The sequence below is a fragment of the Bos grunniens genome, chromosome 3 (genome assembly GCF_055505025.1).
Source record: "Bos grunniens cultivar Pamir isolate PY7600 chromosome 3, Bosgru_T2T1.0, whole genome shotgun sequence".
NCBI lineage: Eukaryota > Metazoa > Chordata > Mammalia > Artiodactyla > Bovidae > Bos > Bos grunniens.
In genome coordinates, this window is record NC_141167.1 from 117,895,242 (window position 1) to 117,914,924 (window position 19,683).

General features: G+C 41.7%; 1 protein-coding gene across 2 annotated transcripts in view; it reads left to right on the forward strand.

The window, feature by feature from the left end:
* PBX1 (PBX homeobox 1) overlaps positions 1 to 19,373 on the forward strand; it is a 334,444-nt gene extending 315,071 nt beyond the window's left edge. For both annotated transcript variants that reach the window (XM_086394561.1, XM_086394563.1), the window contains one exon: positions 17,371 to 19,373. In XM_086394561.1, the coding sequence (XP_086250687.1) occupies positions 17,371 to 17,391 (21 nt within the window). In that variant the 3' untranslated portion in view covers positions 17,392 to 19,373. The remainder of the gene's footprint in view (positions 1 to 17,370) is intronic.
* Positions 19,374 to 19,683: the final 310 nt, after the last annotated feature.

Consider the following 19,683-nt stretch of genomic DNA (forward strand, 5'->3'; position numbering starts at 1 on the left):
CCTGTGATCCCTGTGACCATGTGAGTAACATAGTCCACGGGATGGGAGGGGCCAGAGGGAGGACCACATGGCACTTTGGATCGGAAAACGCCTGGGAGCGCCTGGACCTGTGTCACTGGGCATGAAGAAATTCTCGGTCCTGTGTTTCTTTGGCCCTTGAAGAATTCTCAGTGCACGGGAGTTGATGAGAGGCTCGTACGGAAGGTCTGCGCTCGCAAACGGAGGCCCTGACAGTGGTTGAGGTCGGCTCCCGCCTCCCTCAGGTGATGCTCAGCCAGGAGCCAGGCACGGAGCAGGATACAGATTGGCTCCAGGGTGGGGAACCATTTCACCACTGTCCGAACACCACACGTCGCTCATCCATGTCAGTGGCTCTCTAAGCGCTTGGGGACACTCACTGGCAGGTGACAAGGGTTCTCCCAGCCATCAGCAAATAGGCCTCTGACAGTTTGAATGTTGATTCTTGCCTCTGACATGGATTAACAATGAGTTTACACTTTAACAGAACCTAAGTATTATTTTTCCAGTGGTCATGTATGGATGTGAGAGTTGGACTGTGAAGAAAGCTGAGTGCCGAAGAATTGATGCTTTTGAACTGTGGTATTGGAGAAGACTCTTGAGAGTCTCTTAGACTGAAAGGAGGTCCAACCAGTCCATTCAAAGGAGATCGGTCCTGGGTGTTCTTTGGAAGGAATGATGCTAAAGCTGAAACTCCAGTACTTTGGCCACCTCATGCGAAGAGCTGACTCATTGGAGAAGATTCTGATGCTGAGAGGGATTGGGGGCAGGAGGAGAAGGGGACGACAGAGGATGAGATGGCTGAATGGCATCACTGACTCGATGGACATGAGTCTGAGTGAACTCTGGGAGCTGGTGATGGACAGGGAGGCCTGGCATGCTGTGATTCATGGGGTCTCAAAGAGTCGGACATGACTGAGTGACTGAACTGAACTGAACTGAAATATTATTTCAGGGATGCCCTGCCCCAGTCAGCCCCAGATATTTGATTCATCTGCTGAGGTTTATTTAGATGCTATGTGACAGTTGATGAGGTGGTCCATGGGGCCTTGACTCTACTGAAAAATCCGAAGTTTACAATTTTAAATCCATCGTTAAAACCCCATGAGATCCATCTGCTGCCTTCTGCTGTGCTTGTTAGGGACCCTGGCAGCAGGCCAGAAGGAGGGGGGCGGTGACTTCTAAGATTTGGCTCCAGGTGCCTCTGGCAGGCTTCCAGGAAAGACGTGAGGACCAGAATATGGCTACCTCTCTGGCCATTGGCTCACATGTCCTTGAATCTTGCAATGACACTCCTGGGCTTTGGTTTCTGTCCCAGTCAGCACTGTCACTCATTTAACAAGCATCCACTAAGCACTGTCTATATGCCATTTGTGGTTGTTGTTCAGCTGCTCAGGCACGTCTGACTCTTTGTGACCCCATGGACTATACAGCATGCCAGGCTTCCCCGTCCCTCGCTGTGTCCCTGAGTTTGCTCAGACTCATGTTAATTGAGTCAGTGATGCTATCCAAGTATCTCACATTCTGCCTCCCTCTTCTCCTCTTGCCCTCAGTCTTTCCCAGCATCAGGGTCTTTTCCAGTGAGTTTGCTCTTTGTATCAGGTGGCCAAAGCATTGGAGTTGCTGCTTCAGCGTGTCCTTCCAATGAATATTTAAGGTTGATTTCCTTTAGGATTGACTTCTTTGATCTCCGTGCTATCCAAGGGACTCTCAAGAGTCTTATCCAGCACCACAATTTGATAGCACATTGATTTTTGGAGCCCCAAGAAAATAAAATCTGTCACTGTTTCCACTTTTCCCCATCTGTCTGCCATGAAGTGATGGGACCTAATATCATGATCTTAGTTTTTTGAATGTTAAGTTTTAAGCCAGCTTTTTCACTCTCCTCTTTCACCCTCATCAAGAGGCCCTTTAGTTCCTCTTCACTTTCTGCCATTGGAGTGTTAGCATCTGCGTCTCTGAGGTTGTTGGTATTTCTCCCAGTAATCTCGATTCCAGCTTGTGAGTCATCCCTCCTGGCATTTCCCATGATATACTGTGTATATATGTGCTAAGTATCATGAATAGATAATCAAATGAAGCAGTTAAAAAAAAAAAAAAAAAAAAAAACCTTCTCTCTGAGAGCACAGGGCATAATAAAGGAGAGATACATAAACAAAAAAATGAATAAGTAAGCTATTAGTGAATGTTAGTAATAAGCGCTAAAGAGAAAAGTTAGCAGAGGAAGGAGAGAATGAGTGTTTGGCTGGGGCAGGCAGCGGGAGCAGGTAACTTTAACTGGGATGGCTGGGGAGGCCTCACTAAAAAGGGGACATTTGAACAAGACCTGAAGGAGATGAGGCAGCAAGCCACGTGGATATCTGGGTCAAAAGCAATCCAAGCAGATACAGCATTTTCAAAGGTCCTGAGGGAGGAGCTTGCCTGATATTTCATGAAACAATGCCCAGGCCAGCCTGCCTGTAGCAGAGAGAGCGAAAGGGACAGAAATAGGTGCAGTAACTAAGGGACCCTGTGGTCCGTTGTCAGGACTATACCCTCTACTTGGCCAGACATGAGTCTAGAGGATTTAAGCAGAGATGCTGTTACTTGGAACTCAGCCAACCTAGGTCCTAGTCTCAACTTTGCTACTAAGCAGCTCTAAGACCAAGTCATTTTAGTTATCCTTGACCTAAAATTACTTTGCTTCTAGTGACTTTAGTTTCATCACCTATAAAAGGAGGAGTTTGTGTTTCTGAATCTAGCATCTTTTTAGCTCTGGGATTCTAGCCAAAGAAGTTGAAAACTAAATCAATGGGACTATTAGCATTGGAAGAGCACGTTTCAACATCCTTGCTCGTCCATAGTTCCTCCGGACATATCACTATGAGAGACAAGGAGGGCTTTACTCCCCACTTCCTATCCAATTTAATGTGACAACCAATCAGAGGTATAGAAAACTCATTTACATCGCTATGGGAGTCTTAAATCCCACATCCACTCCCTTTTCACATATGCTTGACGACCAGATCAAGCTGATTATCTGAAACACTTCAGTTTTATAATGATTGTTCCATTCTATTTAACTGAGCTCCTATGACATAAGCTGCCCCAGGAAAAGCTTAATGGAAGATAGAAGACAAGGATTTAAAACAGGTTCTCCATCCCTGGAGAATTGATGGTCATGTCAGGCAAGAGTTGTCTCATCTAAAACTAGACAAAATGTACTCATAGGATCCAGCTAAGTGGCAGTGCAAAATGGTAAACAGTAGGTGCCTAATGACAATATACATAGTGGGTGCTGCAGAGGTTTAGAGAGCAGATGCTCTTGGCAGGCAGAGGACCTGAGGGCACCTCTGAAGGGTATAGGGTGAGAGCCAGGTCTTGGATGCCAGGTAGATTTTGATGGGTGAATATTACTGCCTCCAATTTATTGGCTCAATAAAGCAGGCATTACACGGTGGGTAAATAAATGTAAAGCAGGTTGGCAGTTTAATATTGTGCTCACAGGCCCAGGCAGTGGGTGATTTGGGTTTTCATGAAGTGATCAAAAACATATTCCTACAGATTTCATGACATCTCTTTTTAGGACATTCTAGTGAGCCTGCCCCATCATAGCTACATAGGATGGATCTTGGGGGAAGGTATGGTCTAGACATAAGCCATTTTCAGAATCTTCTGGGACTCTCAAGATGTCTGCTGTTTTGCTAAATTTCCATCCCCTGGAATCCTTGGTAAGTCTGTGAGCACAGCATTTACCCAAAGAGTGGTGAAGGAGGCTGATGGAGTCCCCAAATCACAGAGTCAGAGGGCACCTCCTTCCAGGAAGAAAGGACCACTCTCTTTCCTGTTGTTCTTCTGTACATCATTCTCTATCACAGCACAGATAAGGAATCTTTTACATTTGTTTGTTTAAAAGAACACACCAAACTCAAAGTTTCCCTTTACAAGGCTGGACATAATACCTTCCTCATCTCTGTGTCTCCGATACCAAGACTAGCAGCATACAGTCGATGTCCAAGTTTGAAAGCGGTAGTGCATCAACTCAGTTTACCTTCATCTTTTCTGGGTCGTTTTTTGGGTTCCACAAAAGATTTGAAGAGGTCATGAACCCTCTACCCAGAGGAAAATGAACTTCTGCACACACTTACAGGATTTTGCAAACAATTTCTGGGGGCACAAGGGCTGCAAGTTGAGCCCTGCTCCAGGGGGTGTAGTAATCACTTAGTAATATCCTTTGCAGGTGATTCTGCAGCCTCAGCTTGAATGCTTCCGGGATGGGGAACTCAATCCCTCCCTGTTTGTGACAGCATTGACAGTTAGAGGGCTTCCCTGTGGCTCTGATGGTAAAGTGTCTGCCTGCAATGCAGGAGACCCAGGTTTGATCCCTGGGTCGGGAAGATCCCCTGGAGAAGGAAATGGCAACCCACTCCAGTATTCTTGCCTGAAAAAGTCCATGGACTGTTGCCTGAGGAGCCTGGTAGGCAACAGTCCATGGAGTCGCAAAGAGTCGGACACGACTGAGCGACTTCACTTTTCTTTATATTGCACAGCAGCCTTCCTTTCTGTAACGCCACCCTCATCCTAATTCTCCCCTGAGCAACGTTAAACAGGCAAAGAGTTAGGAATTTGAAAAAAAAAAAAAAAGGAATTTGTATTACCGAGCTCTAATTCATCATCAAGTACATAACTGCTTTTCTCATGTTTGTAAACACTTATCCTAAGCCTCCGTGGTATTCCCTGGCCTCCGCTGTTCTTTGCTTTGACTGAGTTTGTGTCTCCTCACTATCCTGATTCTGTGTCTTTGGAAAAAGCCCAGCTTATCACCACCCCTATTAAAGTATAGTACCCGAGTGTGGTCATGGAGACAGGCATTATTTCTCCCTTTGTTCCAGACAATGAGCCTTTACACTGCTTAAGACTGCCTTTGCTTTTTGGCAGCCACTTCACCTGATTGACCCATTAATGAGCAAAGAGTCATGCAATGCCCCCAAGTCTTTTCCAGGTGTGCTGTTGATAAGCCCTATCTCCCCACTGGGCACGTGTGCAGCTTGCTGTTCAGACCTAATTGCAGTACCTTTACATTTATCTTTGTTAAATGCCATCCTATTAGATTTGGTCCTTGAGTCCAGCCTGCTGAGACCTTTTTGGATCCTGATTTTGTCATCCAACATATTCTCATTACTCTCAGACGATGTATTCGACGTGCAGCAGAGAGTTACCATTTTGGGAGCCTGTCTCTGCCAGATACTATGCTTTACACAGCACACTGTTTCATTCTCCCTTCACCAACTCTGCTGAGTACGTGCTGTCACCATTTTATTATTTTATTTTTATATTTATTTATTTTATTTATTAATTTGCACCAGGTCTTGGTTACAGCACATGGAATCTTTAGTTGTGGCATGTGGAATCTAGTTCCTTGACGAGGGATCAAATCCAGGCCCCTGCATTGGGAATGCAGACTGTTAGCCACTGGACCACCAGGAAGTCCCTATCCCCGTTTTATTAGTGAAGCACACTGTGACTCAGAAAGGTTAAGTCAATGGTCCAAGGATATGCAGCCAGTATGTAGGAGAGTCAGGATTTAACCCAGCTCTGTCTGACTCTAAAGGCCAGATACATAGCCACCCTCCCTTGCTACTTTCATTCAAGTCATTAATATTCTGCACAGGACAGGACAGGCCCACAGCCTTGTAGAAAAATACCAGAGACAAATTTTGGCTGTGGGTTGATTCATGTATCATTATTCCTTCCCAGGAATTGGGATGTGACTTCCCACAGTACCCACTCTATCCTGAGGGATACCAAGAAAGATTTTGTACACTGTCCAAAGGGACAGTGCTTCTGCTTCTAGCACATGCGGGAACATGCGCTGGTCCAAGTCCCCTTACCAAGCAGCGAATGGCATGCATGTGTGGTGACTTCTTTTTGGTAGCTTCATGCTGACTTCTGTGAGTCCCAAATTCCTTTACGACTTGCTCTGAAATGGTCATTTAAATAACTAAGTCTAGAATATTGCTGAGTCTTTATCATTGGCATTTGGGGGTATACCTTCTTTCACCAGGCCTTTAAGAGCGTCAGTGAAATCTCTCTCAAATATCCCATATGACCTTCCTAATTGATTACAGATCAAATCTTCCATGAGTTTATATAAAGCTTTGTTGAATCTGTGTTAAAGTCTTAGCCAGTATGACCTCTCAAATTACAGACTTCTATTTACACAAGTGACTCTCAGGGCTGGTGCCCAATGACAACTGTACATTTAGGCCTTACAGTGACAGCTTTTTTATTATAATCATTGCATAAATACATCCTTGTTGGATTTTACTTTCAAAAACCCTAATTAAGTCTCTTAACAGTTTCTTTTGTGGCTGTCTTCTTTGACCAGAGACCACTGAAGAATCCAGAGAAATGGTGGAGACCAAGCTTCTTTCAAAAATGGCTTAGAGAACAGCAGTTTAAAAAAAAAATAGGAACATGAAGAGAACAGGCACACACACCTTCTGTTTTGATTCTTGGCTTGAAAATCAAACCTCAACAGGTGAAAAGTCTGAGCATCTGATAAGGGAGAGTTGCATCTTCCAGAATTCTGAAGTATGCCCTGTCCAAGGAGTTGTTTCCTTTTGGGGTGGTTCATTTAAACTTTTTCTCAGGGACCATCAGACTCAGGTATTAGATCTTCTAAGAATGCAGTTCTGTCTTCTCTATCTATCAGTGAGATCTCTCTATCTGTTTTCTCTCTGCTCTGAGATCTTCTGTCTTGACCAATATTTTATGCATGTATAAGAATTAGATCACCTATGATATTTATTTAATTATGTTTTTTCATGTTTTATGTTAGATATACTTTACACATACATATAAATTCTTACTGTGTAATTTTCACACTCATCAATCCACACTCATAATCATCTTTCTATTGTACATTCTAACAGAGTTGGAATCATTCTAGGTTATTGTAGATAGGAAAATAGGAGGACTCTTGAGTTTGTTCCTTAAAATCTTTCTCCATCACAAAACCTCTTGCATAAAGGCTAAAGGCACAAAATTTATATTAATATCAAACTCCATTCCACACAAATTCATAGGTGGAAGGATGGAATAAATGGAAAGACCTTTGAAAGAACCAAAGCCAACCATCCCAATAGAGTGGTGAAAATTTTACAATCCAGAGACACTTGCCTAAATGACATGCTTATTGTCAGAGTATAAACTCTAGGTTCATACCGGCTGGCTGGGTTCTCTGGGAAGCAGACACTAAGGTGAAGCAAGGACTGAAAAATGTTTATTGGAGAGTTACATCTGTGATGGAAAAGGGGAAGGAAGCGCGATTGGGTAGAGAAGCCATCACACAGTGAGATACACGTGTAAAAGAGGAGCTCTGAAACAAAGCCTGTTTGAGATGAGTCTTGTGTTGGGCAGAAATGGCTGACACATGGACCGTGGCCATGCTTAGTCCCTGTCTGAGGTGGACATTGAAGACCCTAGCAGCCAGAGATGCCAGCTAGCACACTCCACCTGGCCAGGCGATGAGCCCTTTCTTGACAGAAGATGTAGTGGTGGGTTTCCATGTCTGCACACACCTGGGGTTCACTCTTGTAGCCTCCATACAAGTTCTAGAGAGACATGGCTTCAGTTACTTATTTATAATGTTGTTTAGTCACTAAGTTGTGTCCGACTATTTGCGACCCCATGGACTGTAGCCCGCCAGGCTCTTCTGTCTATGGGATTTTCCAGGCAAGAATACTAGAGTGGGTTGCCATTTCCTACTCCAGGGGATCTTCAGAGGATTTTTTAATAGTAATGCTTATTTTATTCATTGTAAAGAAAGAGTATTATCTCAGTAGAAACATTATAAATGCCAAGGAAAAAAAAATATATATATATACCAAACTTTTTTTCATTAAAATATTTCACAACTGGTACTTGGGCATGCTGTTCGAAACGGCCTAAGGTGTCTCCAAAGTGGAGGTCAGTGAACTCATGACAACCCCTTGAATTTTCCATTAGTGAGTAGTTAGATGATGTAATAAATAAATTATTATTAAGCACTTGCAAATCCAGTGTTATGTAAATGCTAAATAATCATAATAATAGAGTAGTATGCTGATCTTGATAAACGGGTCGCCTACCATGTCATTTAAAATGGATGGCACAGCAAAGTCCGTGAAGATGAATGAGGTCCTTGTTCACAGAGCTCAATACCAGCGCGGTCTCTTCTGCTGGGCTGCTCCGGTCCCCACGTGCCTGCTGCACTTGCCCCGCCCTGGTCTCTGCGGGACAATTAGAGGAGGAAAGGGATGCTGGCCGGCTCTAAGGCGGTTGTAAAAAGCTCCAGTGTAGGGATATTGAAAGCCTGCAGAGGTGAGTGCCTAGGCATTTGCATTTCTGAGAAGTCGGGACTAATCTATAAGGCAGGTGGGGGAAGAGAACGAACTGAGTGGCTCGAGTGACCTGGACACTGTGTTCAGGGCTCTGCGTTTATTATTTCATTTATCCTCTAGGCCAGCACATTAAGGTAATAAAGCAGTGGAATAAAGCAGAAGGTATGACTGTTTTCTGTAGAGATGCAGAAAGCCTGACCCCAGTGGTATAGTGGTTTTCTTCATTTAACTGTATGATTTTGAGGGTACAAAAGTATCTTGTGTTTTTTAAACACGTATATTGAGCATAATTGATACTCAATAAACTGAACATATTTGAAATACACGATTTGGTTATTTAACATATATGTGCATCACCACAATCAAGATGATAAAGATACTCATCAGCCTCAAAAGTTTTCTTTTTGATTTATCTTTTCCACCACTCCACAGCTAATACCCTCCCCAAGCAACACTGGTCTGCTCTTGGTCACTTTGTAATTAGCTTGCATTTCTAGAGTTTTATATAAATGGAATCAGGTAATATATACTTTTTGTTGGTCTGGCTTCTTTCACTCAGCATAGTTATTTTGTGATTCATCCAAGTATTGGCTTTTCCTTTGTTTTACTTACAGAGGATGTAAGGACTTTGAATAAATGGTATGTATTTTGTTTAATTTTAGCTTTGGACACAGTCCAGAGTTAATATTCTAGTTCCGTCACTTACTATCTATGTGTCAAGTGGTAAGTTTCTTAACCTCTCTAAGGCTTAGTTTTCTCATCTATGAAACAGGTATAATAAAAGCTGCATTACAGAGTTGATGTGCAGTGCGCAAGTTAGATGAGATAACATAGGTAAACTGAATAGCACAGAATCCGTCCATGGTAAACAACTAGTTTTGCAATTAAAATTTTTAAATGATGAAACCTTTTTTTTTTCCATCAAAATCCCCTTTGATGTCCTTCTTTTCTCACTATCAAGTAATATAATAATAGCTGTCTTATATTGTGCCAAATGGAGTAGTAAATGCAACTCATGAATTAGGTCTTTTAATTTTCACAAGAAGCCTAGGAAGTATGTGGAGACATTATTACCCCCAGTTAGAGATGAGGAAGGTGAGCTAGAGAGGTATGGTCATTGGTCATTCTCACAGACAGTAGGTGGTGGGTCAGAATTTGAACTGAGGCTGTCTGGCTCAACAACCTTCCATGATTCAGCTGCCTTTTCATATGCAGTAATGTCACCCACTGACACTAGGGCTCATGCTTCAGGAAAAAATAGATGTGAAATCCATATCAGGAACTAAGTAAAAGTTAGAGAAATAACTATAAAATAAAAAAATTGTTGTTGAGATACCAGTTATTAAGAAATTCCAAATACTTTCAATGTATTATAGGCATATACTTGTAATTTGACATTATGAAGACTATTCCATACCTGATTCTATGTTTTAACTGTGAGTAAATTGAAGACAATGAATCTGTAAAGAAGTAATGAAGGCAGCTAGAGTAGATTCTAATGGAGACGGCGATGGCACCCCACTCCAGTACTCTTGCCTGGCAAATCCCATGGACGGAGGAGCCTGGTGGGCTGCAGTTCATGGGGTCGCGAAGAGTTGGACATGACTGAGTGACTTCACTTTCACTTTCATGCATTGGAGAAGGAAATGGCAACCCACTCCAGTGTTCTTGCCTGGAGAATCCCAGGGACGAGGAGCCTGGTGGGCTGATGTCTATGGGGTCGCGCAGAGTCGGACACAACTGAAGCGACTCAGCAGCAGTAGCAGCAGAGTAGATTCTGCCTTTCCTGCAAACACTGTAGAAACTGCTGAGTGTTCTAAGTCTGAGCTGTAAATTTTAGAGCAAACCCAGAAGGTAGCCCTGTCAATGAGGTTGTACGGTCCCAGCTGAGAAGGCTGTACTCATCCCAAGTTTAGGGACTTACTGTGAATTTAGAGTCCATTGGAATAGCTGTTACGGTAGAACAGAGAAACTCAACTACATCTTCAGTTGTCTTAAGTACAGTAATTGATATTCACTAAAGATTTGGAAATTTGGTGGAACAGAGTAAGGGAGATTTTAATTCAATTCACATCAACAAATATTGGTTATTTGCTCGATATGCACGGAATCTCTGCCTTTAAGAAATTTGTTTCAAGTAGGGGATGGAAGATGAAAAATACAAATAAAATAATTTCAGTGGCAAAAAAGACTTGAATGGGAGAGATATTTGGAAGGCAAAATCAATAAACTCATTTTCCACCAAGAAGACCATGTGAAGAAAAGGTTGGGTTTCTGGTTTGGAAACTGTGAGCCACTAGAAAAAACATAAAATTAAGACAAGCAGACTTGCAAACTAGGTGATGAGGGCAATTTTGAGAATCTTAGATATGAGGTGCAATAGGTGATTCAGGTAGAAATCCTTAACAGGCAGTTGTGTTTCTGGATACTGACCTCAGGGGTGAGGTCAGGGTTGAAGATAATGGCTTGTGAGGCTTCACCCTATGGGATGCAGTAGAACTGTGGAATGGATGAGATCTTCCAGGGGAGGATATGGAGTGAGAGAAAATGGTCAACACAGTTTTGGGGATGGTTAAAAATAGATTTGACCAAATACCAGACTTGTGGACACAGTGGGGGAAGGAAAGGGTAGGACGAATTGAGAGAGCAGCATTGAAACATAACATTACCAGTATAAAACTAGATAGCCAGTGGAAATTTGCTGTATGACTCAGGGAGCTCAAATCTGATGCTCTGTGACAACCTAGAGGGGTGGGGTAGGAGGGAGGGGGGAGGGAGGTTCAAGAACGAGGGGACATAGGTATACCTATGGCTGATTCATGTTAATATATGGCAGAGACCAAAACGATCTTGTAAGGCAATTATTCTCCAATTAAAAATAAATGAATTTTTAAAAATTATGGAACAAATAATACTATCCTATAGATCTTTCCTATTCCAAATTTTTTCAAATCCACTCATTTCAAGCAAGATGCCTTTTATATTCTGTGTGAATAGAGGCAAATTATAATTCAATGTATAATTCAGTGTATCTCATTGAAATGCAGGACTTCAGAGGAAAAAAGACCCCAAAGCAAATACAAAAGCCTGCTTTGGGTGTGGTCCTTCACCTACTAGTGAAGGCAGGTTGCACTGGAAGACCTTGGGGTGAGGGATGGTGGGCAGAGATGCAGGTGGTATAGAATAGCTCTTCTGTGAATACAGATCTGACATCAACAGTGAACCCATTTTCTCTTGTCAAGAGAGGAGGAAGCTGTCAAGGGTGGAGAAGATTAAGATACTAAATTGAAAAGTCAGCTTACATTTTATGAGATTTAGTTGTGCGCTGACTTCCGCATACCGTGAACTATGCCTACCCATCTCCTCATACTTCTCTTTCTCTTTCATTCAGTTGACAAGTGCTAGGGCCACAGAGAGGAATTGTATTTGGTTCTTGCCCTGGAGGCACAGGCCACACTCATGGTAGTGTGCTAATTACCAAAATGTTTCCCATTGGCATAGTTCTTTATATGTGACAAGAAATCTCATCTTCATTATAGCGTTGCAGTTCTACAACATATCTATGAAGGAAGTAGGGCAATGGTTATTATTACTCGTATTATATATGTGATATTTTAATATATACGACTTTAATATAAGCGACTAAACAACATGTTTAGTCGCTAAGTCGTTGTTGTTTAGTTCTTTAGTTGTTGTTTAGTCGCTAAGTCGTGTCCAACTTTTTTGCGGCCCCATGGACTGTAACCTGCCAGCCTCCTCTGTCAATGGGATTTTCCAGGCAAGAATACTGGAGTGGGTTGCCATTTCCTTCTCCAGAGATATGTGATGCATATGTCCTGCATATTATTATTATGCATGAGTAGCTGAGACACAGAGGTAAAGTGACTTGGGGAAGGTCCGTCAGTGGCTAAGATCCAAATCTTTTGGCCAAGTGTTCTTCCTGCTAAGGGTAATGATTTTCCCTGGCTCTCTCATCCTGGGCACCTTGCCTTTGCAATTTCCAGGTTGTCTTTTTTATCTTTCAGTTTACAAATTTGACAGGCCCTTAGGGAATACTGACTCAAGAATAACTGCCTTTGCTGAAGTACTAAATCCCACAGGTGTAAGACAGACTTCGGAAGGGTTACTCTCCCTCTCACTGCCCCCTCAAAATCCCCACTGTTTGTCTGGAGGGAAGTATGCTTATCAGTTCTGGACATACCAGGGAGCAGCTAGCAAAACCAAATTAGCTCAAACTGGCTGCCATTCAGGTCAGCTAATTAAATTAGCTATTGTTGCATTACTGATAAGGACAGTTTGGAAAACGAAAAAAGCTACTCATCCCAGCAGCCATAAGGCCAATGCCAAGAAAATGTGTTAATGGGAACATTCTGAGAGGAAACCCCTCTGACTAGCGGCGGTACCCAGGGTCTTTGGTGGACTGTTCTCTTAGCCATCTGCTCTGAGTTCAGTGCTCCCAGCCCTCTCTGGCTCTGATCCTTGTGGGCACTGCCACTCTCAAGCTTTCTGATACCCAGCCTCAGCCAAGGCAGCCCTTTTTTTTCCTACCATGGGTTCATCCTCCTGGGAGTCTGGAGAGAAATGGGAATTTTTCTGGAAGAAAACGGTTCACTTTTGTGTGCCAAAATCTAATCTCGCCATAGCTTAAAAGCCAGTTGATATTTGCAAGAGAAAGAAAGGAAAAGAGGGGAAAGAGGGGAGGAATAAAAGAAGAAAGGGAGGAAGGAAGGGAAGAAGGAAGGAAGGGTGAGGAAGTAAGTAGCTAGGAAGGTCCTGAAAGACTACAGTTTTTATTCCCCAGCACCTACCCCTTTAGCAGCAGCACTTCAATGAGACTTTCCCCTACATCGCACCCCCGCCCCCACCATCAGCTTCTACCCTCGTCAACTCACCCACCAAGGTGTCCTGGGTCTGTCTTTTTCTAAGACTAATTACCCAGGCTTCCTTAAATTCTGTGAGCCAACTGATATCTTTCTAGTACTTTCCTTTTCTGCTTAAATTAACTAGTCTATTTCATATAATCCAAATGATTTAAAGATTGTTTAGTCCAAAGCCTTCCTTAAGTGATTTTAAGGAAGAGAGAAATAAGGAAGAGAGATATTAAGTGATTTGCTCAGAATCACATAGATGACAATTAGAACAGGCCTAGAATCCAGGCCTCTAACTCCATGAGAATGTATCTAAATACAGAGCCTGCCGTGCCCCTCCTGAGAAAGTGAGGCAACTCCCAGAACTGCCTGAGAGTCCAAGAGGAGGGCCTGGAAAATTTTCAGTGTTACCCTCAACTTATGACTCCCTGTTCTCTCTGTGTGTGTGTATCTGTGTGCACACATGTGCAAATTTTTTAAATTGAAGTAAAATTTGCATATCATACAATTAACTATTTAAAAGTGTACAATGCAGTGGTATTTAGCATATTCAACAATGTTGTACAATAAGCATCTCTCATGAGTTTCAAAACATTTTCATCACCCTATAAAAACGACACATGCCCATTAAGTAATTACTTCCCATTCCTCCTACTTTCATCACCTGGTAGCCTCTAGGTTATATATCATATAAAAAGAATCATATAATAGGTAAGATTTTATACCTGGTTTCTTTCACTCAGCATAATGTTTTCAAAGTTCACCTATGTCATAGCAAGTTATCAGCACCTGGCTCCTTTTCGTGGCTGAATAATATTCCATTGTGCGGCCACGTCATGTTTTATGTATCTATTCATCTGTTCATGAGAATATGAGTTGTTTCCCCCTGTTGGTTACTATGATAATGTTACTATGAACATTCATGTGTGAATCAGTTTCTGAGGGAATGTATATTTATTTTTCTTGAAAGCATACTGAGAATGGAATTGCTGAGTCATCCTGTAATTCTATATTTAACTGTTGGAGAAACTGCCCAATTGTTTTCCACAGCACGTTGCTCCCAGAAATTTCTTTCTGACTGCACCTTTCATAGACAATGAAGGAAATATTTATAACTGTAACAGGGACAACTAAAGAGAGAATGACCTTCTTGGAGAAAAAAATGAGTGTGAATTTTGAGGTGTCAGCATTATGAGTGGGTGTGAAGATCTAAGAGGAAGGATGGTAATGCTCTTCATAATACAGAGAGATGAATTTGGAGTGCTCAGCATAACAGAAAGGAAAAAGGGAGGAAAGGCAGAAAGAAGAAGAGGAAAGAGGAAGCCAGAAAAGTGGCAGAAATCTGAGTACTGGGTGATGGGTGATGTGATTCCTCCCAACCTTGGCTGTCCAGAATTATTCTGTAAAATTGAGCATACTCTCAGTACTCTCTCTCTCTCTCTCTCTCTCTATATATATATATATATATGCATATAGATATAATGTTATATAATGTATATAAATATATATATATATGTCATGATAATGTTGTGAGTTGATAATTCTGAAAAGGGTTTAAATTTTACATTGGACATAACATGGTATAAGATAGAAGCAAAGTTCAAAGAGTTCCTAAGAGGTAGAGAGGCATAGACACAAATAGTCTCACCCCCTCTACGTCAGACCTCACTGCTCCTACCTTGAATTAGCAGAAATCTGGGGGAGCCAATGCCCATATTCAGGCTATGGAATTCCCTTAGATGGCAAGAGGCAGGGAGGACTCCCTTTTCTTTTAATCTGATAGATTTTGTTTCAGATTTTTAAGTCATGAGATAATATCCTCCTTTAAGAAAACAAGTGAAATGGAAACCTAGTTTTGAGACTGTCTACATGCCAGATTCTTAAATGTGAAATGTCTGTCTCACTATAAAATGTGAAAACTTCATTGTTGTTGTCAGTTGCTCATTTGTGTCTGACTCTTTGCAACCCCATGGACTGCAGCACGTCAGACTTCCGTATCCTTCACCATCTTCTGGAGCTTGCTCAAACTCATGTCCATTGAGTCGCTGATGCCATCCAATCATCTCATTCTCTGTTGTCCCCTTTTCCTGCTACCTTTAATCTTTCGCAGCATTAAGGTCTTTTCCAATGAGTCCAGTTCAGTTCAGTCCAGTCACTCAGTCGTATCCGACTCTTTGTGACCCCATGGATGCAGCACACCAGGCTTCCCTGTTTGTCACCAGCTCCGGAGCTTGCTCAAACTCATGTCCATCAAGTCAGTGATGCCATCCAACCATCTCATCCTCTGTCATCCTCTACTCCTCCTGCCTTCAATCTTTCCCAGCATCAGGGTCTTTTCAGATGAGTCATTTCTTCACATCAGATGGCCAAAGGATTGGAGCTTCAGCTTTAGCATCAGTCCTTCCAATGAACATTCAGGACTGATCTCCTTTAAGATGGACTGGTTTGATTTCCTTGCTGTCCAAGGGATTTCAAGAGTCTTCTCCAGCATCATAGTTTAAAAGCATCAATTCTTTAGTGCTCAGCCATCTTTATGGTCCAACCCTCACATCCATACATGACTACTGGAAAAACCATGGCTTTGACTAGACAGACCTTTGTTGACAAAGTAATGTCTCTTCTTTTTAATACACTGTCTGGATTTGTCACAACTTCTTCCAAGGAGCAAGCATCTTTTAATTTCATGGCTGCAGTCACCATCTGCAGTGATTTTGGAGCCCAAGAAAATAAAGTCTCTCACTGTTTCCATTGTTTCCCCATCTATTTGCCATGAAGTGATGGGACTGGATGCCTTGATCTTCATTTTTTGAATGTTGAGTTTTAAGCCAGCTTTTTCATTCTCTTTCACTTTCATCAAGAGGATCTTTAGTTCCTCTTCACTCTGTGCCATAAGGGAGGTGTCATCTGCATATCTGAGCAAGTTTATTCTTAAGCCCTTAGTACCAATGGATTGAGTACTTTCTGCTCAGCTAGTAAATATTATAATTGAGAAAAGCAGTAATATCAAGGAGAGGAACCACTATACTTACTTCATAGGGCAGACTGTAATTATAGTTGGAAAAATATGGTATAAGCTGTGCTCCACTGTGATACCATATGTACTTACTTTCAATTTGAAAGTATTTTCTCTAAGCCTCAGTTTCTTCATTTTCAGACACGAAAGTTTAACTCTTTTCTCCATTAAACTCCAACATTCTAAGCTACTTGCGGAATTATAAAAGCTAGTGAAATAAATGAGAAATTATAAAAGTTAGTGAATTGGGCATAATTTGCTGAAATAATTGAAAGAAAAAATCTTCCAACCCTTTAAGGTAAAAATACAAGAAAAAGCTTTGCTATAGAAGGTATAGCAGAGGAGGAGCCCGGTGGGCTACAGTCTATGGGGTCACAAGAGTCATTATTAACTTTTGAAAAAAATTATTTTTTCTCTAAAAAAATCTGTTTGTCTTAAGCCTGGGTTCTATGTACAATCACTAAAAGAAAAGACAGTTCTATAATGATTTCTTTCAAACTTTACTGACCCTTCATAATAGGGTCAGGGGAAACTGTCTTTTATCAATCCTTTTTAAATGGAGCCATAAAAATGAGGTGCAAAGGAAAACCACTGGGATCAAGTTAAAAGCCTGTCCATATAATTCTCGGGTTAGTAATTTATTATCTTAAGCAAGTTATTTAATATTATTGGGATTAGTTGCTTCATCTGTAAATTAAGGGTAATTTACAGGGTTTTTATGAGGACTGAAAAAGCTAATGTAGGGAGAAAGGCAACACAAATGATTTACTTTTTCTTTCTTAAAAGAAAGGAATTACAGATGGGTTTCTCCATTGAAGTATTCCTAATATTTATCACAGAGAATTTTTATTCACGTTACATGAATGAAAAAGTAACTTCAATTTTGGATGGCTGATGAGCCATTTCCTGTATCATCTAGGTCCAGGCCTTTTTCTTCTCCTCCTATTTTCAGCTGGTTAGCTGCTTATTGAGCTCTTCCCAGAGGGTGGACAAAAGAAATAAAAACTGAAATCGGTCAATTTGACTCTTTGATAGTGGTCCTGATGAAAGATGTGTGGGTAGAGGATGTTAAAGTTGTGAGTTAAACTGGAATTCTGCTTCTTACCAGGATATTGCAAGAACCTACTGATGGTTTGGATGACCTGGTGATGACAGCTACTCCTCTTCTCTTGACTGAAGACATGCCTTCCTCTAACTGGACAGTGGTCTATCTTCCAGAATGACGCATACTGACTTTTGAAGAAGTAAGATGATACCTCCTGGCCAGTCATATCAGTCAGAACAACTGTGGTGAGCAGTGGGCTGACACATGTTGCAACCAGATGACTGTTGCAACAACAGAGTCCCAAAGCAATAATCACTCTTCCTTCTCTTCCCCACTAACCCAGTGATCAAATCATCACTTGTAAGCATTCACTATGTACCGCCATATAATATAAAATATGGTGAGCACTTACATATAGAAGACAACCTCTCAACCCTCAATAAAACTGTAATACATTAAGAAAGCAAGAGTTGTGCATGTAGAAATACAACTAATTACATAGGGGAGAGGGAAGAAGGGGAGAAGATAATGAACACATTAGAGCATCCCCTCTATCCCAGTCAGTCTGCAAGGTGCTGTGCACATTTTATCTAATCCTTACCACATCCCTGAGGCACAGTTCTATCCTTGTTCCATGGATGATGATACTGGGAGGTCAGAGGTGTTTAATAACTTGCCCAAGATCACATAGTGAGAAAAGTGTGGAACCTGCTTTCAAGTTTAGAAGGATCTAACTTTATAGTCTATGCTCTGTTACTCACTGCCACTGAAGGAGTCAGAGTTGGAGGCATCATTTATGTCATCAAGCCAAGACTCTTTAACATATCTCTCATTAAATATGTTGCTAAAGTTTTACAAGTCTGTTCATTGCTTTGGGAAATGATGTCCGGATTCTGGAGGCAGGGATTGTGTGGCAGAAATGACAGCCCTCTGGTCTCAACTCTGCCATCATCTACAAGTGTGGTAAGTCACCTCCATATAAGGGGTTCTGCTCCAAGAGCATGTTTACAAGTCCAATTTGTTTGTTGAGCCCTACAAAGTTCGCTTAGGTACCCAACTAACACAGTTGGCTATATAGTGCTATACTGTAATAGGTGTATAAAACTTTCCACACAAATAATACATGAAAAACAAACACAAAAAATAAAGAAAGCATTTAAAATCGTACAGTACAGTACCTTGAACAGTAGTACAGCAGTACAGTACAACAGCTGGCATCTAGGGGCTGGCATTGAGTGAACAGGAGAGAAGAGTTGCTGACTGGAGGAGGGAGAGGGCGTGGGAGGTGGTAGAAGGGTCATCAGCAGTAGGAGATGGAGGGCGAGCTGCAATGGCACTCACACCTGACGTTCATGTACCGGTCTACGTTCAGGTCCTGTACCTCCGAAATGTAAAGCACCTCCTCAGATAGAGCTGACTTACATGACTGGACATGCGAACGCATGTTTGCAACTTTGAAAGCTCACACTTTCAAGCTTTCATGTGCAGGGCACTTACTGTGTTCATCTGGGCAAGTTCCTTCCCTCTTGTAGGCTTTTGTAATGTAGAGCGCTTCACTTACACTCCATCACTGGACAGTTATATTATGTACCAGGCCTCATGTCAAGTAGCCTTGAGTTTAAATTCTGGCTCCATCCTCAAGCAGTGGCTCTTTAGCAAGTCATTTAACCATCTGTAAAATGGAGATAATAATACCTACCTCAGGGTCTCTGCCCTTTATTGTTCATTCTCCTTGGAATGGTCTTCCCCAGTTATCCACAAAAGGTCACTCTGTTACCTTCTCCAGGTCTTTATTCAACTTACTTTTTTAGTGAGACTTTCCTTGAACATGATCTCTGAATTGCAAACCATCCAGCATTTCCTGTCTTCTACCCTCATTTTATTATACTCCTTAGCACTCAACTCCTAACTTACTATATACAGCACTTAATTATCTTATTTATTGCTTGTTTCCCCACCTCTAGAATGTAAGCTCTATAAGGGCAGGGGTTTTTGTATTCTTTACTGCTGTATCTCCAGTTTCTAGAGTGATTTAGGTGCTTAATAAATATTTGTTGCATAAATGACTGGTTGTTGTGAAAATGATGTGAGTAAACTGCTTTGCACAGGCTTGGCGCATAGTAGATACTGCATGCATGTTGTCTGTTTAATACGCAGTTTCGTTATTATGTTCCCAAGCCATAGTGGGTCAAGTATTTTCTGTTTCTCCTCCAGGGAACCTAAAATGAGCATTCTGATTTTCCTGAAGAATGTGAAAGTTTGGCTCTGTTGAAATTAACCTGGAAGCAAGGGGCAACCCTCTCCACTATTCTTGCCTGGAGAATCCCACCGACAGAGAAGCCTGGTAGGCTACAGTCCATGGAATTGCAAAGAGTC